The following is a 25,200-nucleotide window of genomic DNA, read 5'->3' as shown; positions in this document are numbered from 1 at the left end:
AGATCTGTTCCTATGGCTTCTTGTAGGTCGAAATTTGGCATAAATTGGAACAATAAGTAATCAGCGGTGTAATGCTGCATCGTAACGTCAGGTTTTCAGTATTACTGTGGGTTATTGCTCAGTCGCAGATCTGCAGTCGCGGGATCAGTTAGACACGGGTTTTTCATTGCACCGCTCCTCAGTCTATATCACAGGTATGAATAGCAGCATCGCTGATATATACCAGTATGCTAAATCTTGGCCGTGGTGTAATTAACCAGTGACATACATGAAAAGATTCACACTACAGACGGCCCTCGGTTAGCGGCAGGGGTTCCGTTCCTGGCCGCCGACGCTAAGTGATTTTCGACACAAAGTGATTTTAAAGCCTACAGCCACCGCACACATTTCGAAACTCTAGACCAGTCAAAGGCGCCGTAATCCCACAACGGCGCAATAAGTAAAATTATATTTATGCAGTATAGTACTATAGAATTTACTGTACAGTAGTACTGTACAGTACTTATAGCATTGTAAATACTGTAAAGTGAAAAAAGCCTAGCTTTAATCCATTGGGTGTCTAGAGTATGTAAAGATATAATAAAGTTTATACAGTAGTGTAGCTGTAGTGTTCAAGTTACGATTATTAGTCTTACGATAGTCCGATTTTATGAGAGATCAATTACAATGGCCTAACTTTATTCATCTTCTAGTTACATAAGTTCAATAACAGCAAAAGAGAATGATGAAAGTATGGTTTTAACGTTATACTCATTGCGTGAACGTGTACAGCCATGAACAACCGAACGAGAAACTACTTTTTTTTTTTCTAAGTACAACCGAACTGGATAACATCCGTTTGGGCTTGTATTTTCAATCATCGTACAACAGTACGCTATTACCGTAGTTGTTATATGTATCACACATAACAGTATACAAGAGAATATTTTATTACCATTTACCATTGATGTTTCATCTCTTTTCACTGTAAAAATATTTTCGGTGGTTGTGGTCCCCATCCCCTGTGATTACCGAGGCTCCGCTTATGTTGGAACCAGATTTTTTATGAATATTTTTTAATAGCATCATAAGATCGGAATGGCATAGGTTGAGACTGTTTAAACTAGGTAATGCCTACAGTTTTTAATTACATTATTGTATATTATTGAGTTACGTATACTACTATATCTTTTTTCATTTTTATAGGCATTAAGAGGGAACAGATGCTGATCATGAAGGTCCACCGCCAAGGAGTTTTTTGTTTTTTCTGCCAATGTCAAACGTTGAACCACCTGAAATCAAACAAGAATTTGCTGAACCAAAACAAGAACCCTTTGAAGAGAGACGAGGTGAGAAGCGGCAATCATCCAGTGAGCCAGGGCCCCCAGATTCCAAGAGATATCGTCCTGAAAGTACTGATAAACATACAGACGATGACCCTGATTATGATAAAGAGGCAGTGATTCTTGACTGGTGTAAGTTTGCTTAATAATTTTTTCTTTTGATGAAGCAAAGGGAATTGCTTATATAACTTGCATAATTGGTGTTTCTCAGATTTGCTTATGGAAAGTTATATGCAATGTTGTACAGTCTTCAGTCAGTTTCAGCCAGTGATGTACAGTATGAGACTGTTGTTTCTAAAAAGTAGTGATCCAAGTTGTGCTTAATTAATGCCACATTAGTCTTGTGAAATTATAGATTTCCTTTGATCATTGTAAAACTATAGCACAGTAATTATAACCCAGTTATTATTGAGAAATTATGTAAAACTTACCTTAAATTTATTCTGATGTATCTGTGAACAGAGATGCCATTTGATTTGTGACTTATGTTCCACAGACAACAGTGACTTGAGTTTGATCATAGATAAAGAGACCTTCTTGAGTGCAACACCTATGACTTCAGATGGTTTTGCTTATGTATGGCATGGAGTTCGTGCTAGATATGGCTTCCTGCGTGGTCGCTTATTCTATGAGGTTAAGGTAGAGGATCACTTGGCAGTTCCCCACCTCGAAGAAGAACAACATCCCCATGTTCTACGATGTGGGTGGTCCATTGATGATGCCGGAATGACGCTTGGAGAGGAGCCCTTCAGCTATGGTTATGGTGGAACAGCAAAGGCATCCACCGACTTGAAATTCAAAGTAAGATATTTCTTTGAAAATTTTGCATGGTTTTTACACATTCACAACTAAGATTATGGAGTAAGAAACATTTTTACTATGAGTTTCTTTTAAGGAGTTTTTAGGATGCCAAAGGATGAATTATCACACCGGTCTATTGCATACAAATAGTATGTGGCAAACACATTTTTACTTGCATAGGGCTTGCCAGAATTGTTTTTAGGTAAGAAATGAAAATTCGAGCACAGTAACGGTAAAGAACAGAGACAAAGGAGATACAGAGAATGATGGGTATAGATGAAAAGTAAAAGACTGCAAGGAGAGTTTTTGCAAAACAATCCAAGTTTAATACTAACCAGTATTGTTCTACAGGATTATGGACGACCCTTTGGAAAAGGTGATGTCATAGGCTGCTTTTTAGACATGGATGCTGAGCCCATCACCATGTCGTTCAGCGTGAATGGGAGGAATTTTGGGAAGTGCTATGAAGTGTCTCATCGTAGCCTACAGGGAAAAGCTTTGTTTCCTCACATCTTGACCAAGAATTGTACCTTCAAGGTTTGTATTTGGAACTTTTTCACATTAATTGTACATTTTCGTCTGGGAAAGTTGCAAGTTATGTTTCCTTGTTTGTTCCTGTGGGGTTTATACAAGAAATACATATTAAATTGTTTATATTTAAAGCATTTATAATTTATGAGAAGTTTTGAGTTTTATAGATTGCCTATCTTGCCATTTTTTATATTATGTTTTTGTGAATGATTAGGCTGTTTAATTTCCTCTGTATTTCTTATTACACCTAAATATATTTGCATCCTGTAACTTAGTCATTTTTTGGTACTAATAACTTATCTGTATTTTAAAATTTTCAAGAACTTTTGTATGTCTTCTGATGAAGAGGACATAGATTTGCCTGGGAAGTGGAGTGGTTTTGCATTTTAAGTGAAGTGTGGTTCATGGGGCCTCTGGTGCAAGTTAAAGTTACAATCCAGTCAGTTTGGCACAAAAAAATGTAGTTGTCATTTTCTCAACAAGTTGTTTCCTCTAGGTCATGGAGAGAAATTGAATGCGTCATCATAGAAAACTCAACACTGTGTATACCTGTTTCACATGAGGCTAAGTGAATTTTTATTACCAACAGGTGAACTTTGGCTCAGAATATCCATGGTTCCAGCCCATGGCAAGATATACATTTGTTGATCAGATCCCTCTGGAGGAGAGGGTGTTGGGTTCACAGGGGCCTCAGACACGACAGGATTCTGAGGTAGGTATTCATTCCCATTGTAAACTGCTTTTCATATGGTGTGAAATGCATCTTCATTTTAGAAAGGCTTGGAAACTACATATTTTTATGGTTGTAAGTGTTACTTTTGATAATTAATTTCTTAAGAAACTTTAATTTATCAAATTTAAGTACAGCACTAGTAAGACATGCTATTTAACTGTTCTTTGTTCATTGAGGGGAAATAAGAAGGCTTGGAGGGTAGTCTGTAGAAAAACTTTAGTTAGAAAACAATGCAGCCACTGAGATGTAATTTATGAAGGGTGATATAAAATAGTTTATAAAAATATTTTCAAAATCCCATTCTTAATACCAGTTCTAATATTTAGGTTTGACTTTAACCTCATGGCAGTTGCAAGATGAATGATTGTTTTTTTTGGGTGGGGGTTTCGGAGACATTTTCAGGGTTTTTCATTACATCAGTGTAATGAAAAACCCTGGAGTCAGTCTGTTTGCTGTAGGAATTTGATAGGATATAACACTTGGTAAGCACTAAAGTTAAATGTTTTGTATACATTTGGTTTCCTTGATATTGTTTTCTTAAATTTGTGTTGCTGTTATGTATTTGCAGACTTAACAACCTTTTACAATTGTATATCTTGCTTAAATGAAACAAAGGTCTCATCCTTCTTAACCCTTACTAGACAGGCTAAAGTGTGTTGAGAACACTCCTAACCCACCAAAATTTGAAGTTGGCCACTTTAAAAAAGACCACATCAGTGGAAAGATGTGTGAAATGCACAAGGGGTAAGAAAAAGATGTGAACAAATTGACTGTACCTTCCTAGTACACGTAATTGCAAGTGAATATTTCTAAAATTTTATAGAATATGTTAATTTTCTTAGGTTATACCTGTTATTTCTACTGAATTTTTTTAGTTTGTGAGATTACAATTAAAACATATCGTAACAAATAAGAATTAAACTCTGTAACAATTATTTAGTATGTTTATATGGAAAACATTTATGAGATGTACTGGGGTGAAGAGATGCAGAATCTTTCAGTAAGTTATACATGTTTTTTCTAATGCATAACTTTGTGCTTTATTTTGCAAAATAAGAACCAAAACCAACAATCTCTTGGGATATTCATGGAAAAATATACGCAAAATGCCTTGGGTCAGGAAAATGCAGTATGTATATACTCCCCATGAGACCTTGTCACACTAATCTCCTCGTATCCTGGACAACTGAGGTGTTAGTCTAGGGACGTTTTTGCCCAGAGTTTGTTCAAATTTTATAGCGTGAAATAAGATTACTTGTATGATCTGAATCGGGGTGTTTGATGTGTAGTTATTGGAGATCAAAAGGGCCTCTCTGTCTGTCCAGTAAGGGTTAAGGATAATTGTTCATTCGTTTAAATCTGATTGCTTCTGTGAGAGGTCTTGTATTTGTTAGCTCTTGTGAGCTATGGTCTTGAAAAGAAACACATTTTGTTGGCTGTTCTTAACTGGCATTTCCTCTTATCTCGAGACTTATACAGGGAATTTTTGTGCAGGTTTTGATTGACGTTGAAAGTATTCTATCTGGTCAGTGTTTGCTTGTGAGGTGCTGGGAAGGGTTTTTTTTATGGCAGTGCTTCATTTTATCATAGCATTAATTTCACCATTCTTATTTTTTGTTTTCTCTTAAGAAGCAGGTCCAGCATTCCCTTATGTAATTTCTGTGGAATAAATACATATACATATTAAGAATCTTTAGCATAATGTGCTCAAATTGTTACGTCTGTATGGGAAGAAATTAATTTTTGCTATAATTTTGTTTGCCACTGCATGAAATTGTATTCCTTCATGATAAATTATTTATTGCCTATATTTATTTCAGGTTATCATGATGGTAGGCCTTCCGGCTTGTGGAAAGACCACTTGGGTTGAGAAATACTGTAAAGAGCACCCTGAGAAGAAGTTTTATGTTTTGGGAACCAATTTCCTCATTGACAAGATGAAAGTGAATGGTCTCACAAGGAAACGCAACTACCACGGCAGATGGGACGCCCTCATTGAGAAGTGCACGAAGTGCCTCAACAAACTTTTGGAGATGTCTTACAAACGGAAACGGAACTTCATCATTGATCAGGTGAATGACAGTGGTGGGAATAAAATGGAATATAACATCTAGGACTTGTGAGGTCATTCATCGCTGAAAAGGAAACCGAGAGTAATAAAGTTTTGAAGGCATAACAGGATGAAAAATTGTCAGTTGCACTATGTAACAATTGTTAGGAGAGAGTGGAAAGTAAGATGGAACTAGGAAAATATGAACGAAGGTGCAGTAAAAAGGGTGTAAGAATGGCACTAGCCCCTGTTGGGATATAATAGGAAGTGAAATTACTGCAATTTTATGTGTTTCTGTCATTACTGACCCTTTTTTACACATGGCTATAAAGACCACTGCAAAACTTGATGTATACATTTTAGGGGATAATTGTAGATTGTCTGATCACCTCCCTTATTGTTGGTTTGGTTAATTTAGATTTAGGAAATAGTTATTTCATACAATGAACTTACCTGTCAGATATATACTTAGCTAAGACTCCGTCGTCCCCGACAGAAATTCAAATTTCGCGCCACTCGCTACCGGTAGGTCAGGTGATCTACCTGCCTGCCCTGGGCGGCAGGACTAGGAACCATGGAACCATCCCGTTTTCTATCATATTTTCTCTGTCGCCGGTGGTATCAACATTGTTGTTACTACCTCCTGACTGGAATTCGCTTTTCAAGACTTTTTTTTGATCATCTATATTGGATTTCTTGGTGACGTACTGGATCGTTGTTTTGGCATTCGCTACTGTGGACTGGATTTGGACTTGCTTTTGATTTTTCTAATAGAATGTCTGATTCAAGTGTTAGTGTGAGAGTGTGTGTGAATGTAGGCTGCAAGGTGAGGATACCGAAGGCTTCGGTTGATCCTCACACTGTATGTCGTAAGTGTAGGGGGTTTGACTGTTCTTTGGCTAACACCTGTATTGAGTGTGAAAAGTTGAATGCTAATGAATGGAAGACTAACTTCTTACTTAGAAGTTAGAGAGGGATAGAATTAGACGGGCTGCACAAAAGAGTGTGAGTACAAGGCCTATTGAGCCTTTTTCTGAGTCTAACTCTCCTTTTATTAATGAATATGATTCTCCCTATGTATCTGAATCCTCACAGGCTTTGCATTCGGATTCGGCTTCTGAAATCGCCAATCTGAAGGCTACTCTTCGTAAAATGAAGACAAAGATGGCGGCCATGCAAGGTAAGGCTAGTGATTGTGAATTACTAAGTGAAGTGAGTGTTCCCAGTGTTGTGGAGGGGGCGTCTGACCGTCCCTGCGATGCTCCCAGGCCTAGACCTCTTCCAAACTCACATACCCAGAGGAGTAGGAAAGTCGAAAGTCGTACGGAGGTTGTGGGGAATCCCCAACGGTCAGGCGTCCCTTCAGCAGGTTCTGTTTCGTTACAGTCTGCTCAGGACCGCTCTATAGAACGTCCTACGAGATTGTTTCTCGTCGTCCCGGTTCTCCTTCACCTAAACGAGGGTGGAAGGACTCGGATCTTTCTAGGCCCCACTGAAAAGGCATTGGCAGAGCGCGCGTTCGACTCGAGCCCGGAACGCTTCTCGGAAGAAGCTCCTTCTTCTATCAAGAAGGCTAAGCTGGTTTCGACGCCTCCTCGAACAGTGTTTGAGGATCGCACTCCTTCGAGTTCTCCTGCTTCTTCTATTGAAGAGGACGCTGGTGTGGCTTCCAAGAGGATATTGCTTGCAGTTCAAGAGCAGATAGCCTCTTTGGTTGGAGTTCTTTCGAGGGATCCCCCTCGCAAGAAGGACGCTAGACTTCCTATTAAGAAGTCTCGTCTTCTTTCACCGGCCAGACGTGAAGCGTCCTCCAGACATGGGACGTCTTCCAGGCGCGAAGAGTCGTACAAGCGTCAGGATCTATCCGAGCGAGTTGCTCTAGATCAGGATACGCTCAGGCGTGAGGCGCCAGCCAGGCGCGAGGCGCCAGTTAGGCGCGAGGATTCAGCCAAGCGCGAGGCGCCAGCCAGGCGCGAGGATTCAGCCAAGCGCGAGACGCCAGCCAGGCGCGAGGAGTCAGCTTTGCGTGAGGCGCCAGACAAGCGCGAGGCGTCAGCCAGGCGCGAGATGCCAGCCAGGCAACAAGCTCCAGCCAAGCGAGAAGCGCCAGCCAAGCGCGAGGAGCTTTCCAGGCGTGAGAAGTCAAGCAGACGCGAGACTTCTTTTAGACTTGAGAGAGAGTCTGTTCACTCTATGAGTCCCTCTCCTAGTAGGAGCTTGTCACCAGTAGAGAGAGAACGGGATGAAGATCCTCTCGTTTTTCAGGCCGATTCTCCACAAGGTGTAGAAGGAGATTCGGAAGAAGAGGGTGACGGTAGAAGGAGTCTCTAACTATAAAGTTCTGACTGACCTTCTTTTGCAGGAATACGGAGATTCCTTAACTCCTGCGGCTCCTCCTTCGCCTTGATCACTGTTTTCGAGTGCGGTTGTACCTAAGTCTTCGTCGGTCTTGAAGATGAGACCTACGATCTCTATGAAGAGAGCGCTTCAGTCCTTAGACAAATGGATGTTGTCAAAGAAAGGATGTGGGGCAGAACCACCTTCTGTATGCCTCCAGCCATACTTTCTGGCAAGAGAGGTTTCTGGTACCGAACTGGGGAGAACATGGGCCTTTCTCTCCCAGCGGCAGCCGAAGCGGACTTTTCAACCTTGGTTGATTCGTCACGGAGACACGCTTTGAATGGAGCTCGCGTGTCTTGGGCGATTTCGGAGACGGATCATCTCCTCAAGGGACTCTTCCATATTTTGGAAGTGTTTAATTTCCTAGACTGGTCCCTTGGGGTGATGTCTAAGAAGGCTCATGATCGGAAGGTCTAGACCCCGAAGTCATTCTGAGTATTCTTGCTTGTATTGACAAGGCAGTACAAGACGGATCGGGAGAAATCTCCTCTCTTTTCGGAGCAGTACTCCTTAAGAAGAGGAGTATTTTTAGTTCCTTCCTAACCAAGGCGGTTTCTCCTCCCAGGAGAGCAGCCCTGGTTTTCGCTCCCATGTCTGACTTCCTGTTTCCTTCTCAGTTAGTGAAGGACATTTCTCGATCACTGACTGAGAAGGCGACACAGGATCTTCTCCTGCAAACTGCAAGGAAGAAGAGACCACTTGTTTCGGTTGACAAGAAAGGACCGACTTCTACGGTTCAGCCCTTTCGAGGAGGCCCTCTCTCCAGAGCTACCTCTAAGAGAAGAGGTCCTGAGAGGAGAGGTAAGGCTTCTTCCCGTCCCTTTAAGAAAGGGAAGTGAGACAGACAACCTCCAAACACCAGTGGGTGCCAGGCTTCTCGAATTTGCAGACGCCTGGTCACTCATAAACTCGGAACGGCCTCTTCCATGTCCATAATCAGGAAGGGATATCTTATCCCCTTCCAAGACAGTCCTCCCCTAACGACCATTCCGCGGGAACTGTCAGCCAGATCAGGGACCCTGTACTGAGGGATACTCTTCGTCTGATGGTGAATCAAATGTGGGACAAAAGAGCTATAGAATTAGTTCTAGAGCAAAACTCTCCGGGGTTTTACAATCGGCTTTTCCTGGTTGCGAAAGCCTCGGGGGGCTGGAGACCAGTACTAGATGTCAGCGCTCTGAACAAGTTCGTTCTAAAGGAGAAGTTCTCTATGGAGACTTCGGCCTCAGTCCTGGCGGCTTTGCGTCAAGGAGATTGGATGGTGTCGCTGGATCTCCAGGACGCCTATTTTCATGTCCCGATTCACCCTTCGTCGAAGAAGTACCTCCGTTTCATGACGGGGGGAAAGGACGTCTTTCAGTTCAGGCCTTGTGTTCGGCCTGTCCACAGATCCTCAGGTCTTCACAAACCTGATGAAGAATGTGGCGAGGTTTCTTCACCTCAAAGGCGTCAACATCTCTCTATATCTGGACGATTGGCTCATCAGGGCCAGAACAGAGAGACAGTGTTTGGAGGACCTTTCTTTGACCCTAGAGACCTGATAAAGGCGTTGGGACTACTCGTGAACCTCGAGAAGTCACAGCTGATTCCCAGACAGAACTGGTCTATCTGGGGATTCAGGTGGATTCTCGGGGTTTTCGAGTATTTCCTTCGCAAGAGAGAATCGTGAGAGGCTTGGAAAAAGTCTCTCTCTTCTTAGGGAAAGAACGGACTTCGGCGAGGGAATGGTTAAGCCTTCTAGGCACCCTTTCCTCGCTCGAACAGTTCTTTCCTCTAGGAAGACTGCATCTTCGTCCTCTTCAGTTTTTCCTAAGGAGATCTTGGAACTGGAAGACGGGACTTCTCTCCGACAGTTTTCTCCTTCCAATGGAGATGAAACCACACCTGCAATGGTGGTTGTCCCCTCTAAAAGAGAACAAGGGAATTTCTCTGGAAGTTCCGAACCCAAGCCGAGTGTTGTATTCAGACGCATCGGAGAAGGGTTGGGGAGCAACACTAGGACGAGAGAAGTGTCAGGCACCTGGAAGGCAACACAGGTGTCCTGGCACATAAATTGCAAACGAACTTCTAGCAGTTCAACTTGGCGCTAAAGTTCTTCGAACCCTTTGTGACGAACAGTGTGGTCCAAGTGAATGTGGACAACACTACAGCCCTGTCCTACATTCGGAAGCAAGGAGGAACGCACTCCGTGTCTCTAAACGAGATAGCAAGAGATCTGCTAATTTGGGCCTCACAGAGAAACATCTCCCTCCTGACAAGATTTGTTCAGGGTACGAGAAACGTCAGGGCGGACAGGGACTGATCAAGGGAAGAAGCCAGGTCCTTCACACAGAATGGACTCTTCATTCAGAGGTGTGTCAGAGTCTTTGGATCTTTGGGGCACTCCTCACGTAGATCTGTTCGCCACATTCCTTTCCAAAAGGCTGGAAGTCTTTTGTTCAGTGGTGGAAGACCCAAGAGCTCTCGTGGTCGACGCCTTCCTGCTAGACTGGTCTCGTGTGGACGTGTACGCTTTCCCCCCTTTCAAAATCCTGGACAAGTGTTGAGAAAGTTCGTAGCGTCCAACGGGACAAGGATGACCCTGATAGCCCCGTTTTGGCCAGCACAAGATTGGCGTTTGCAGAGGTGCTGAGTGGACAGTAGACTTCCCAAGATCCCTTCCAAAAAGGATGGATCTTCTCAGACAGCCACACTTCGAGAGGTTTCATCAAAACCTCCCCGCTCTCGCGCTGACTGCCTTTCGACTATCGAAAGACTTGTCAGAGCGAGGGGTTTTTCTCGCGAAGCTGCTGCAAAGCGCTATCGCTAGAGCCCGCAGAGCTTCCACTAGACGAGTCTATCAGTCGAAGTGGGAGGTATTCAGAAGGTGGTGTAAGTCTAGAAGTTGTCCTCCTCCAGTACCTCTATAACCGAAACAAATCGCTGATTTCCTTTGTTCTTGAGAGAGGTCTCTCATTTGTCGGTATCGACGATCAAAGGATACAGGAGCATGCTTTATTCGGCAGTCTTTAGAAACAGAGGCCTAGAGATTGCTGAGAATAAAGATCTGCACGACTTGATTAGATCGTTTGAAACGACAAAATCTAAGGAACTAACTCCTCCCAGCTGGAACCTGGATGTAGTTCTCAAGTTCCTTTCGTCGACAGATTTGAGCCTCCCCATGTAGCTTCGTTCAGGGATATACAAGAAATGCTTGTTTCTCCTATCTTTGGCGACAGCCAAAAGAGTTGGGGAACTTCATGCCCTGGAAGATGAAGTCGGCTTTAACAAAGACCTCGGCCTTCTGCTCGTTTAGAACTCTTTTTCTAGGGAAAAATGAAAATCCATCGAACTCCCTGGCCCAAGAGATTCGAGATCAAAGGCTTATCGAGTCTAGTAGGGAGAGAAACAGAGAGGTCTCTTTGCCCGTAAGAGCCTTGAAGTTCTTCTTACAAAGAAAGAAACAAATGGGAGGGCTCTAGACAAAGTCTTTGGTGTTCGATTAAGGACCCACAAGAATCATGTCTAAGAACGCATTAAGCTTTTCTTCATTAGGAGCGTCATTACAGATGCTCACAAGTTCTGTCCTGACGACTCTTTTCCGCCTTTTAAGAGTAAAGCCCATGAAGTTAGAGCAGTGGCGACGTCTCTCTCTTTTCAGAAAAATATGTCGTTAAAGAAAATCATTGATACGACATATTGGAGGTGCAATTCGGTTTTTACATCTCACTATCTTAAAGACGTTCGCGTGACCTACAAGAAATGTTTTTCTCTGGGACCTTTTTGTATCGGCGGATACAATACTGGGTACGGGAGCAAACACCAATCCTTAACTTTGTACATACCTTCTACCAGATATGTTCTAGATTTCTGCTGACAAAGAGGGCTCGGTGCTGCACTGGTGGCCAGTCACTGTTATTCAGTAAGGAACTCTTGTGATATCTTTTAGAGGAGTATTAAAATTTTTTTGTTTTTTTTTGAGAATTTTTGTATGAAGCGTTTTTCGTTTCGAGTTATGGGTTTTTTGTAATGAGTTCGGGGATAACTCAGAACAATTCTATATACTAACATGGTGGTTAGGATCAGGTGGTCGGGATTGGTTATGCTCCTTCACAAGGTGTGTTGTCATAGAAGTGGTCCAGTACCCATTGACAAAGTCCTTTTAGGCTCTGCCGAGTAAGCGGCGCGTTCATTATACCCATCGACAGACCCACAAGAACTCTAGCCATAGATCTAATATTTCGCTAAAGTCTTGAGGTGATGCAGACTACCGGGCTACAGCCACGAAGTCTACCACCTATCAGGTAGGAACCAAGGTTTTTCTTTTATACCTACAACATATGTTGTTTACCTGTCTATTCCATATTAGCTGTCTCTGACCCTCCACCAAAGGGTGCCAATCAGCTAAGTATATCTCTGACAGGTAAGTTCATTGTATGAAAATGATATTGTTCTATAATACAATAAAGTTTCATACATACTTACCTGGCAGATATATACGATTAATGGCCCACCCAGCCTCCCCGCAGGAGACAGGTGGAAGAGAGAAAATATGATAGAAAACGGGAATGGTTCCTAGTCCTGCCGCCCAGGGCAGGCAGGTAGATCACCTGACCTACCGGTAGCGAGTGGCGCGAAATTTGAATTTCTGTCGGGGACGACGGAGTCTTAGCTAAGTATATATCTGCCAGGTAAGTATGTATGAAACTTTATTGTATTATAACAATATCATGTTTTTATTTTGATAGAAATCTTTATATACTTCATTAGAAATATACAGTATCAATCTCATTGTTATTGGTAAAGTAAACTTGTATGTGTGAAATGTTTGCTTTTTCATTTTTTTCTGTGAACTGTTCGAGCTTGTATAAAATTTTTGGGTATGAGGAGATAAAAAGCTGTTTTCCAGCATAACTGAATAAATTCCCATTAGAAAACTGGAATGAATGTGAGTTGAGATGGGGTTGCTTGCAAGAACTGCATATACTCCTCCAATTAACTTAGATGGTATGATTGTTGCTGTGGAACCGATAAAGCCCAATGTTGGATCACGGAATTGGTTGTATTGAAAGAAATGACAAACACAAGCAAATTTGACTGTTAATAGAATTGGTCACTCCATTGATCCCTAGGTATTTGATGAATAGCCCACATGATCCAGTCCCTATAGTAGTATTTACAGAATGTGAAGTAGCACTTAACAGTTGCAAAGTTTTTTGTTTTGACTCCAAAATACAGTAGACAATAAAGCATTTATGAAATGTTTTAAAATCCATAATTTAATATTTAAGTTGAATGGAAACTTTGAGTAAGAAAGGCATCCTTCAAGCCCACCCTATGATAGCCAAGTGAATTAGCTCAGTGGTGTCGTTAAAATACCTGAGATGATGATTTGATTGTTTGAGAAAACTTCAGTGTATTGTGTATTTTCATTTGCTTTTTGTATTCAATAGAAAACATATATGGAAGATTTGTTTGTAAGTCATATGAAAGATTCAATTGTAAATTTATAAAATCTTTATTTTCAAATTTTCTTTTATAACTTTCTCTTTCAGACAAATGTATATCCCTCAGCACGCAGGCGTAAAATGAAAGGATTCCCAGGATTTTATCGCCGAGCCGTGGTCCTCGTTCCAGATGATGCCGAGTTCCAGAGGCGTACTGAGAAGCAAATTAGACAGGAGGGTAAAAATGTTCCTGACTCTGCTGTATTGGAAATGAAAGGTATGAAAATGTGTATTTTTAAAGCAGTTGTTGCAGTTTCAATTTAACTGGTTCCAGTGTGATATGTTCACTGTGGAATGTAGGCATTTAATATTTGGATTCTTGTATTGTTTTCTAATATTTTCTTCATTTACTCAAATTTTTATCTTGTCTAATAATAGGAGACTTAAGAGAGCAGTAGTATCCTGTACTCTATTCTTTTATGTATTGCATTTAGATACTTCTGATGACTTTGTTCTCTTTATATCAGCTAACTTCACAATACCAGAGGTGGATGATGAAATATTCGATGCTGTGGACTTCGTAGAGTTGAATGCTGAAGAAGCTGCCAAATTGGTTGAACAGTACAACCAAGAGGCACAAAGGGCAGGTTATGTCAAGAAGCCTGTGAGAGGTGGTAAGTCTTCTAGAGATTAATTCTGTTGGTAATGTGATTGTTTTTGTCAGTATATACAGAAGTTTTTGGATGAAGTGTGAAAAAAGGGGTCGAGTAGTAATTAGCAGTTCGGGTTCATGACAGAGTTGTGAATTGGTTTGCTTGTTTTGTAGAATCTGTTAAGTACTAAAGGAGAGAGAGGATTTGGACACGGTTACTGAATGCCTTGAAATCTGACTTACGGATTCCCATTAACCAGCTTTTCAACAGAGCTCTCATTTAATGGTTCTTGACAAATTCCCTGACATTTCCTGCATTATATCAAACTCTTTGATTGTTTGGTTAAATGAAATTGCTATATTTAAATAAGTGCAGTGTGTTTGCATGTTTTCTGTCCCAAATCTGCCACCATAGAGAGAATATGTACAGAGTTTTATCTCATTGAGTCCCTAATCCTTTCTACTATTTTTGAGACCTTCACAAATAATTCAGGAACTGAAGTGTAAGCTAGTTCTTGTTAACAACAGACTCAAACTTAGAACTAGTAATGAAAATGTATTTGGTGGATTATATAACTTATGTACTTAAAGGTAATCATATTAATTTATTGATAGTTATTTTGTTTGATGAAATTTTGTTTAACACTCAGTTTCCTTGTTTGTCCCTGTTTTCAGGTCGTGGTGGTGGTGGCAATTTCCGTGGCGGATGGAACAGAGATCGAAATTCCAGTAGTAATCGGGGTGGTTATAACAGAGATAACTTTGGTGGGAATAGCAGGGACTCAAACAGTGACCAAAGCAGTGAAAATTCACGGGGTGGCTTTGGACGTGAGAGTAGAGGTGGCTTTGCCCGTGGCAGTGAGGGAGGACGTGGTGGTTTTGGGAACAGAGGTGGATTCAACCGTGGCGATAATGGTGGTGGGTTCGGTCGAGGGAGTGAGAGTCGGTTTGACCGAGGCGAGAGTAGATTTGATCGGGGTGGTGAAAGTAGATTTGACCGTGGTGGGGACAACAGTCGATCAAGGTTTGACCAAGGGGGCGATAATAGTCGGGGTGATGGTAATGTGGGTGGATTTGACAGGAGCAGTGATGATGGAGGTCGTGGAGGGTTTGGCAGAGGTACTGACAGTAACAGAGGGGGATTTGGCCGTGGAGGAGACAGTAATCGAGGAGGATTTGGTCGTGGAGGTTTTGGGAACAGGGATGGCCCTGGAGGGTATGGTATGGACAGAGATAATCAGGGATACAGAAATAATAATGAAAGTTACCAAAGAGATAATGAATTGGGTGGTTCAAGAGGTTTTGATGGAGATCGGAGCTCAGGTAATAGAGACTTTGACAGAAGTAATGATAACCGAGGAAGGTATGGTCAAAACAACTTTGGTAGAAACAGAGACTCATTTAGAAGTTTTGATAAAGATAATCGGGGTGGAGATAATTATAGTTCAGGAGGGTTTGGGCAGAGTAATTTTGGTGGCAACAGAGATATGACGAGAGGACTTGATATGGACAGGGGTAATAGAGATTTTAGCAGAGGCGGTGGTGATAGTGGTCGTGGTAGTTACAGCAGAGATAATTTTGGTGGTAGTAGCAGGGATAACAACAGAGGGTTTGGCTTTGATAATGGCGACCGAAGTGAAATGAGAGGTAGTTTCAGTAGAGATACGCAGAGAGGTATGGATCGTGATTATAATCGTGGGGGTAGTGATAACTTTGGCGGTAATTTTGGCAGCAGCAACAGAAGCTACAGCATGGACCGAGAACGAGATTCCCGTAGTGAGAGCAGCAGCAGCCTTGGAGGAGGTTATAGTCGTGACAGCTTCGGTGGCAGCAATAGAGGATTTGGCAACCATGACAACTTGAGCAACTTGAGAAGTATGGTGAGTATGCAGGTGTCTTTTAGTGGGTCCTCATAACGACGTGAAGGCAAGGTAGCTTCTGGCATAGGAAAATATCCAGAAATTTGGTAACCAGAAATGTCGAGAGTCGAGATCTCTTGATTGTTTAAAGTTACCAATTTACTTGGACACATGATGATGAAAGATTTATATGGACTATTGTAATATTTTTTACTTAAGGTCCTTTGTGTAAGCGGGACTGCATGTCTGGTGATTGTATATTGAATTTTGTTTTTTTCCTCTTAAATCTTGGGCCAGAGGTAAACCTAATTTATTACTTAGTCATCATTTGCCGTGAAGGTTTTCATCATATATTTTTATTGGATGCGTGCTTCTGTACTGAATATGTTGAAGACTCCACTAATACTATATAGTACAAATACAAATACAAATAAATTAAATTTATGCTGAAAATGTGAAAAGGTACCAGTTTGATACAACTACTGGTAGTGTGTTGTCGAATTAATCAAAGAATGCAAATTGCATTGGCAACTTATTTGATAATAATGAAATCAGTTGTAGCTGGTTATTTGTGAATGTTACTGGGATTAGTTGAAACTGTCGTCCAGTTGTATCTTGTGTTTTGGCCACTAATTAGTTAAGACTCGGTGTGAAATCTGTGATGTGTTTCTCTGAAATGAAGTGATGGTTTAGTGGTTTACATCATGAATTATTATTGTATGTAATCAAACGATTGATTTTATGTCAAAAGTTATGGGTTACCACATTAAAGGCCATTGGCAGTATTTCTCTAGTGCAAAAGTGGGAATGTAAAATTTACTTTATTGTTTAATGTCAGTCTCCTTTGGTACTGCATCACATACCAGTGTGAAGGACAGACAAAGTACAGTATACACTGAAATCCTCAGGGTAATCAGGGAGGTGGAGGTGGGAGCAGTGGTTATGGGAACTTCGACCAGAGTGATCGCTCAAGTGGATACAGCAGTTTAAGCAGCAGTAGTGGAAGTCTCTCCTCTGCTGGCGGACCAAGTCAGGGCAGTGGATGGAATTCATATAACCAACAGCAATACTGGGGACAAGTAAGTCCATGATTTGTTAATCCACTTCAGAGGAGGAACACTTTTAAAGGGAATTGCAGAAAGATCTTGTGGAATCTCTTCATTTAACAGCTAATCTGTCTGCATACATCAGCTTGATAACATTAGAGAATAGCAAGATGGCAAAGGAAGTTGTCTGCTATGGCTAAAGTTACTTTTGTTTTCTGTTATCACCATTATAAATTAGTTTAATAACAACACCTCGTAGGGCTTTTCTAGAAAATCGCAGGACTTGCCTCAGGGATTCGATCGTGAAAGAGAGATGAATATTAAAGCAAGGTAAAGTGTGAGAAGTTGGACAGCTAAGCCAAAAGAATGAAAGGAAAGTAATAGAAATCAAAGCAGCTTGAGTCATGCTGTCCAAGTTGCATGTTCTATCTAAGGTTTTTACACATGCAACTTACCCGGCTGATATATACTTAGCTTATGTCTCTGACGTCCGACAGAATTCAAAACTCGCGGCACACGCTACAGGTAGGTCAGGTGATCACCCCCTACCGCCGCTGGGTGGCGGTAATAGGAATCATTCCCGTTTTCTGACAGAATTTTTCTGTCGCCGGTGCTGACAACAACTTTGTTGGTAGCTCCTGCTTAGAATTTCTTGCTTGCTTCGCCGAGGATTATTTGGGAAGTATTTGATCTTTGGTTGTTGGCATACGCTTTGTGTTGGATTTATTTAGTTAGTAATTATGTCCGATTTCAACACCTGGAACTCTGTTTAGAGTATGTGTAAATGAGGGATGCAAGGTGAGGTTGCCTAAGGCTACTTTGGACCCTCACACTGTGTGTAAAATGTAGGGGGAGGGATTGTTCGGTTAAGGATACATGTGATGTATGTGAGAACTTAACTGAATTACAATGGAAAGAACTAACTTCGTATGTTAGAAAAGTTAGAAAAAGGGATAGGATTAGAAAAGCTTCAGCTAGAAGTTCAAGTAGATCCTGTTCTGCGGAACAGGATAGTATTTTCTAACCCTGCAGTAGCTTCGCCATCTTCCTTTTTGGTTTCAGCTCCTTCCCCCCGCAGCGAACCCGCAGATGTGTCTGCCGAGAGAGCCGCTGTGGAAGCTTCAATCCGCAATTTGCAACAGCAATTGCGAGATATAAACCAAGGTAAGGGTGAATGTGTCTAGTGATAAGTGCAGTGTCCCCAGTGCAGTGGAGGGGGCGTCTGACCGACTCCGCATCGCTCCTAGGCCTAGACCTCTTTCAGACTCCCATGCCCAGGGGAGGAGGAATGTCGAAAGCCGCAAGGGGGATGTAGAGTATCCCCAACGGTCAGGCGTCCTTCAGCAGGTCCTGTAGACTCGTCCCAGGCTGCTATAGAGAGCTATAGGAAAAGCCTCTTAAGGAAGTGTTTTTCCGACTCTGATTCGTCCTCTCCTACGAGGATGGAGCTCTTCTTCCAAATCGCGCCCTCGTTCAAGAGAGCCTGGAAACCTCCAGGAGAAGGCGCTCTTGACTCCAGCCCGGAGCCTTTTCCGGAGTATTCTCCTGCGCCTAAGAAGGCTATGAAGGATCCGGAATCCTCTCCAGAAGGGATTCGTCGTTTTTTTTATCTACTAAGAGATTCCTATTGGACCTCCAAGAGAATCTCTCTTCTTTAGTAGGCTCGCTTTCGCTAGTAGGCGCAAGGAGCCTTCTCGCAGGAAGGGACGCTCTCTTCCAGTCAAGAGGTTGTTAGGGAAGGAGGAGTATAATAGGCGATCTTCTCCAGTAAGAACCTATTCGCCTCCTAGAGTAGACGACTCCTTTGAAAACTTCGTCGAGACAGGGAAGATGGTATTCTCCTCGTAGAAGCTCTGAAGCTAGGAGTCATAGCGCAAAGCGACAAGAAGTAGGCGCTAGATCCTCTCCTTGTAGGAGTAAGGAAAAAGTCTCCTTGCGAGAAGACGATCGGTTCGTATCTGTCGAACGATCTCCTAGGAGTAGGATCTCCTCTGCAAGTGGTAGGAAAGAACGAGAGCGTCTCATGCTCAGGAGATAGAAGCGAGAAAGGCTCTCCTTCTAAGGATGATTTTTCTAGAAGGCGCCAACGTGCGAGTAGGACGCCTGGATTGATCGATCTCGTTGAGTTACTCGAGACCTTATGATAGGCTTTCTTCAAGGGAGTCAAGCGCCTCTCCTAGCAGGTTCCAAGATTCTACGAAGAACCTAAACAGGGGTTCGCGTCCTACTCCTGGAAGAGTATCTAGAGCGGACGCTTACCGTTCTCCTAGCAGGCGTCAAGAGCCTGAAAGGAGCCTAATCGAGGATCTGCGCCCTACTCCTGTAAGACGATCAAGAGTAGGCGCAAGCGCTTCGCCTCAAAGGCAGCAAGAGCCTAAAACGAGCCTTTCAGGGATTTGCGCCCTAATCCTGGTAGATCAGGAGTAGGCTCTGACGCCTCTCCTCGTAAGATTCAGGAGCCTGAAAGGAGCCTTTTGTCAGGCGCGCGCCCTACTCCTAAGAGTCACAGAAGAGTAGGCGCAAGCGCCTCTCCTCACAGGCGCCAAGAGCCTGAAAGGATCCTGACTTTGGATTCGCGCCCTACCTCATAGTAGGCGCTCGAGAATAGAAACGATGTGTTTCTCCGGATAGGCGCCAAGAGCCTAATAACGCAGGCTCTAGATCCTCCCCTAGTAGGTATCAAGAACCTAGGGAGCGAAGAAAAGCGGAGTTTGTTCTTTACCGAGGAAACATATCTCGGGGTATTGAACTGGCGGCTCCTCCTGACGAGCTCTTGAAGGATAAGAGTCGCATACCTGCCAGGACTTCTTCACCGAAGAAGTCTCCCTCTCCGAATGTAACCTTGGAGGAAGTCTCGGAGGAGGAAGAGACGAAAAAGTAGGAGTCTCTGATTATAAGAGACTTTCTGCATTACTTCTTCAGGAGTTTGGGGACTCGCTGTGTTCAGCTGATCCTCCTTCTCCGGGATCTCTGCTATCAAGTACTAAGTTGGCAAAATCCCCCTCTTTTGTCAAGATGCGGCCAACTCTATCTATGAGAAAGGCCATCAAGAATCTGGAGAACTGGCTCCTGGTTAAGAAGGAGGCAGGTAAGACGGTGTTTTGGTGTCCTCCGTCTAGATTGACAGGTAAGCGGGTGTCTGGTACGACGAAGGAACCCATGGGGTTAGGCCTTCCGGCTTCGCAAACGCTGATTTTTCTGCTCTAGTAGAATCATCTAGAAGACGCTCTCTACTTTCGGCTAAAGCGTCTTGGGGAATGTGCGAGATGGACCATTTACTCAAGGTCTATTTCGCACACTTGAAGTCTTCAACTTCATGGATTGGGCCTTAGGAGCTCTAGCAAAAAGAGCGCAAGATCCGGAGTTCGTGACTATGGAGGTGTTATCAAGTGTCCTTTCATGCTTGGACAAGGCAGTCATGGATGGATCCACAGAAGTAGCATCTCTCTTTGGAGCAGGAGTGCTCCAAAAAGAGATCAGTTTATAGCTCGTTTCTCTCCAAGTCTGTTTCGCCCTTACAGAGATCCTCTTTTGCTCCCCACTCTCGGAATACCTTTTTCCTCAGGAGACAGTGAGGGACGTTTCAGGATCACTGTCGGAGAAAGCTACGCAGGATCTTCTTGCTCAGTCCGCCAAGAGGCTTAAACCGGCTGTGCCGATGGCTAAGAGAGAGGGGAACAGCGAATAAGGTGTCTTTCCAACAGCCCTTTCGAGGAAGAACAACCTCAAGACCCGCAACTAAGAGTAGAAGGCCTTTCAAGAGAGGACGATCTTCTCGAAGGCCATTCTCGAAGCCGCAGTGAGACAGGAGTCCTCCAGACTCCAGTAGGAGCCAAGACTTTTGAGGTTCGCGAAAGTCTGGGCTCAGAGAGGGGCGGACAACTGGTCCCTCTCAATCCTCGAGAGAGGATACCTGATCCCCTTCAGGGACCAAAAAAGCCCTTAACATCCACTCCAAGGGAGTTAGCGGCAAGATACAGAGATCCTTTAAAAAAACCAAGCCACTATTACATCTGGTGCAAAACAGATGCTAGAAAAGAAGGCTATAGAAAAGGGTATTAGACATTCATTCACCAGGATTTTACAATCGCCCTCTTTCTGGTACCAAAAGCCTCGGGGGAGTGGAGACCAGTGCTGGGACGTAAGCGCTCTGAATCACTTTGTGATCAAAACGAAACGTTCACGATGGAGACGACCATCGTCAGTTCTTTCAGCGCTAAGAAAAGGGGATTGGATGGTGTCATTGGATCTACAAGATGCCTACTTTCATGTACCCATCCATCCCTCGTCCAGAAGGTATCTAAGATTTATGATACAGGGCCAAGTATTTCAGTTTCGCGCCCATTGTTTCGGTCTTTCCACAGCTCCCCAAGTTTTCACGGGATGATGAAAAATGTAGCACATTGGCTGCATTTAAAAGGAATAAGGATATCGCTGTATCTCGACGATTGGTTGATTCGCTCGCAATCCAGGGATCAGTGTCTGGAGGACCTAAGGTCAACGTTGGACTTGACTCAGTCTCTGGGACTGTTAGTGAACCTCGGGAAATCCCAGATGGATCCCCAGCAAAGCATTGTCTATCTGGGGATTCTGATGGATTCTCTGGGTTTTTTCAAGTGTTTCCGTTCCATAGAAAGACAGGACGGTGCATTCTAAAAGTGAAGACCTTCCTAGAGCAACAAGAACAATGTTCCGCGAGGGAATGGATGAGTCTTCTGGGGACCTCTCCTCGTTGGAACAGTTCGTTTCTCTAGGGAGGCTTCATAAGACCTCTTCAATTCTTCTGAAGGAGAATTGGGACCAGAAGAATCAGGATCTGTGGGAATCTTTTCCTCTGTCCAGAGAGATAAAGAAAAACCTCAGCTGGTGGTTAGAACCAGGCAGACTGAACGAGGGACTATCGCTGCAGTTACCGAACCCCTCCCTAGTGTTGTTTACAGACGCATCGGAGACGGGATGGGGGGCGACGTTGGGGCCCGAGAGAAGTGTCAGGCACCTGGAGTGGGGAACAGGTGCCTGCACATCAACGAGAAAGAGTTTAGTGGCAGTGCATCTAGCTCTCAGGCAGTGGGAAGCCCAAGTCGCAAACTCAGTGTTGCAGGTAAATTCCGACAACGCGACAGCTCTAGCCTACATAAGAAAACAGGGGGGGGACTCACTCCCTCTCACTGTACAAGAAGGCGAAAGAGCTTCTTCTATGGTCAAAGGAGCGGAACATCACACTCTTGACGAGGTTTATACAAGGCGAGAAAAACGTCAGAGCAGACTTGTTGAGCAGGAGAGATCAAGTCATTTCCACGGAGTGGACTCTACACTCAGAGGTCTGCAATCAAATTGGAACCTATGGGGAAGGTCAAACATAGACCTGTTTGCAACTCATTGGAATGCCAGGCTGGAGAACTACTGCTCTCCGATTTCAGATCAAGAGCAGTAGCGATAGACGGCCTCCTCCTAAATTGGGAAGGAATAGAACGGCTACGCTTTTCCTCCTCAAGATCATAGGAAACGTCATAAGGAAGTTTGTTCTGACGAAAGGAGCAAATTGACCCTAATCGCCCCATTTGGCCAGCTCAAGAGTGGTTCACAGAGGTACTGGAATGGATGATAGATTTTCCAAGGTACCTTCCTTTAAGGAACGATCTTCTCAGACAGCCACACTTCGACAGATACCACAAAAAACCTCCCCGCGCTCGGTCTGACTGCCTTCAGACTGTCGAAGGACTCGTCAGAGCGAAGGGGTTTTCACGCGCTGCTGCAAAGGCAATTGCAAGGGCCAGGAGACCGTCAACTATACGCGTGTACCAGTCGAAGTGGGAAGTGTTCCGAAGGTGGGCCAGGAATCAGAATGTATCCTCTTCCAGTACCTCTGTGACGGAAATAGCAGATTTCCTATTATATTGAGACTAAAATGTAACCTTGCAGTCTCGACTATAAAAGGTTATAAAAGTATGCTTTCCTTGGTGTTTAGACTACAGGACTAAACATCACGGATGACAAAGATTTACACGATTTGATTAAATCATTTGAGACTTCGAAGTCCAAGACAGCCAGACCACCCAGCTGGAACCTGGAGTGGTACTAAGGTTTCTCATGTCAGAGAAATTTGAACCTCCCAATAACTCATCGTTCAGAGACTTGACTAGAAAATCGATTTTTTCTATTGCATTAGCATCAGCTAAAAGGATTAGTGAACTCCAGGCTTTAGAAGGCACAGTGGGCTTCAGGAAGGATTCTGCAGTGTGTTCATTTAAACCCCCTATTTTTAGCAAAAATGAGAATCCTTCTAAGCCTTGGCCAAGGACGTTTGAAGTTAAAGGATTGACTTCCCTGGTAGGGAGAGAGAAATAGAGAGAACCTTGTGTCCGGTAAGGATCCTCAAGTTCTATCTAGAGAGGAAAAAACAAATGGGAGGAAACTCAGAGAGCCTTTGGTGCTCGGTAAGAGATCCGAGAAGAACGATGTCAAAGAATGCACAGGCATTCTTTATCAGAGATTATTAAAGAAGCACATATTGCCTGTGAAGAGGAATACCTCGGGCAGCTGAGAGTTAAAGCGCATGAGGTCAGAGCCGTAGCAAACCTCATTAGCTTTCCACAAGAATATTGTCGTTAAACGACTAATTGGATCCACATATTGGAGATGCAATTCTGTGTTTGCGTCTAACTATTTGAGAGATGTACGTGTGACTTATGATAAGTGCTTCTCTCTCGGACCTTACGTGTCTGCGGATTCGGTGCTGGGACAGGGGGCTGAAACCAATCTAGCTTAGTTTAGATAGATTAGGAATTTTAATCTGGTGTGGTGTTTTTATGGTCGATTGAAAGTGGTCAGGAAAAAGTACCATTTTCAATCGTAGTGTATAACAAAGTAGTGTGGTCAGGTGGTCGAGATTGGTTGTTTTCATGCTCCTTGTAATGTGGTTTTGGACCTAGGCTCTGTCTTGTAAGAGTGTTAGTACCCCGTTGATACGACAAAGGTGAAGCTCTACCATGTAAGTGGGATAGGCCCCATTGGTACGATCCAAATAAGGCTCTGTTGAGTAAGCGGGCTAGCCCCCATTGACATGATCCGGAAGGGTTCTCAGTGACAGGTCTCATCCTTACTGGAACTCTTGAGGCAAGCAGACTCATAGACAGTACTCATGAAGTCTTCTGCCCAAGTAAGGTAGGAATCAAGGTATTAAGTTTATTTATAGTACCTACAACAAAAGTTGTTTTCCCTGTTTTTTGAATTGCTATTCATATTGAGTAACTATCTCTTACCCTCCTCCAAGGGTGCCAATCAGCTAAGTATATATCTGCCGGGTAAGTTGCATGTGTAAAAATGAAATTGTTAAGATACAATAAAGTTTTACACATACTTACCTGGCAGATATATACGTTTGAATGGCCCACCCATCCATCCCCTCAGGAGATAGGGGGAAGAAAAATTCTGTCAGAAAACGGTAATGATTTCCTATTACCGCCACCCAGCGGCGGTAGGGGGTGATCACCTGACCTACCTGTAGCGTGTGCCGCGAGTTTTGAATTCTGTCGGACGTCAGAGACATAAGCTAAGTATATATCTGCCAGGTAAGTACTATGTGTAAAACTTTATTGTATCTTAACAATTTCATTTTTTTCCTCCCTTAATGTTGCTACATGTTTCATTCACATTAAAGGCTAAAGGCTTACCCATAAATAACATTCAGTAAAAACAACTTTCATATTCAGTGCTGAAGAGGATTAGGGATTAGTCAATGTTTGTTCATCTTGTAATGACATCAGAAACATTTCTTACTTTTGTCTTTAGATTAACAGTAGTATACTGTAATAAAAGAATAATTTGCCTATTTTCATGTTGACATTCAAGTTAAATAGGTTTTGGTAAAGACCACTCAACCTGAGAGAAAATAAAAAAACGTGTTTTGAAAATGTTAGTGACTTGAGTATTTGATTACAGAATGATGGCGGATATGGTAATCAGCAGATGTCTGGACCAAATCAACAGTCGTACGGGAGACCATTTGACCAGGGTAATACACCTGGTGGGGAAGGTGGAGGAGGAGGAGTAGGAGGAGGAGGAGGAGGAGGAGGAGGATGGGGCCAGCAGAGTGGAGGTGGAAACCTCGGGGGATCAGGGCCCGGGGGCCAGCCATGGAATTATGGATCCAACTACCGTGGACAAAGGCCATAAAAGCCTCTTAGCTGTAGGAAATGAAATTTTGTATTTTCTGAGGTTCAGTATTGTGGTTATAAGAGATCATGTGTCTTGCTTTAATCCAGGCCAGATTTTCTTTATACACTGTACTACATCAGCTTCATCTATCATAGATGTGGCTCTGTTGATTTTTTTTTTTTTTTTTTCTTTTGTTATTTGATAGCTGCAGATTGACAGCTAT

At 43.1% G+C, this 25,200-nt stretch overlaps 1 protein-coding gene across 2 annotated transcripts; it reads left to right on the top strand.

Moving 5' to 3' along the window:
• The first annotated feature begins 1,248 nt into the window (after positions 1 to 1,248).
• LOC135205731 (heterogeneous nuclear ribonucleoprotein U-like protein 1) lies at positions 1,249 to 25,200 on the top strand. 2 transcript variants are annotated; one of them, XM_064236817.1, is made up of 10 exons: positions 1,249 to 1,454; positions 1,819 to 2,123; positions 2,475 to 2,660; positions 3,244 to 3,366; positions 5,208 to 5,459; positions 13,372 to 13,540; positions 13,791 to 13,937; positions 14,591 to 15,795; positions 16,683 to 16,853; positions 24,762 to 25,200. In XM_064236817.1, the coding sequence occupies exons 1-10, from the start codon at positions 1,253 to 1,255 to the stop codon at positions 24,993 to 24,995; spliced, it is 2,994 nt and encodes a 997-aa protein (XP_064092887.1). In that variant the 5' UTR covers positions 1,249 to 1,252; the 3' UTR covers positions 24,996 to 25,200. The 2 variants fall into 2 exon arrangements, with proteins under 2 accessions (XP_064092887.1, XP_064092889.1); XM_064236819.1 differs by lacking the exon at positions 16,683 to 16,853.

The sequence above is a fragment of the Macrobrachium nipponense genome, chromosome 24 (genome assembly GCF_015104395.2).
Source record: "Macrobrachium nipponense isolate FS-2020 chromosome 24, ASM1510439v2, whole genome shotgun sequence".
Taxonomy (NCBI): Eukaryota; Metazoa; Arthropoda; class Malacostraca; order Decapoda; family Palaemonidae; genus Macrobrachium; species Macrobrachium nipponense.
Note: the sequence above shows the minus strand (reverse complement) of the source record. Positions and strands in the feature narration are given on the sequence as shown.

Bases quoted from the DNA above. Each gene is read 5' to 3' on its own strand.
- LOC135205731 (XM_064236817.1), top strand. From the start codon at position 1,253: ATGTCAAACGTTGAACCACCTGAAATCAAACAAGAATTTGCTGAACCA. The intron at 1,455-1,818 runs GTAAGTTTGCTT...TATGTTCCACAG, and splicing joins GGCAGTGATTCTTGACTGGT to ACAACAGTGACTTGAGTTTG. The intron at 13,541-13,790 runs GTATGAAAATGT...TCTTTATATCAG, and splicing joins TGCTGTATTGGAAATGAAAG to CTAACTTCACAATACCAGAG.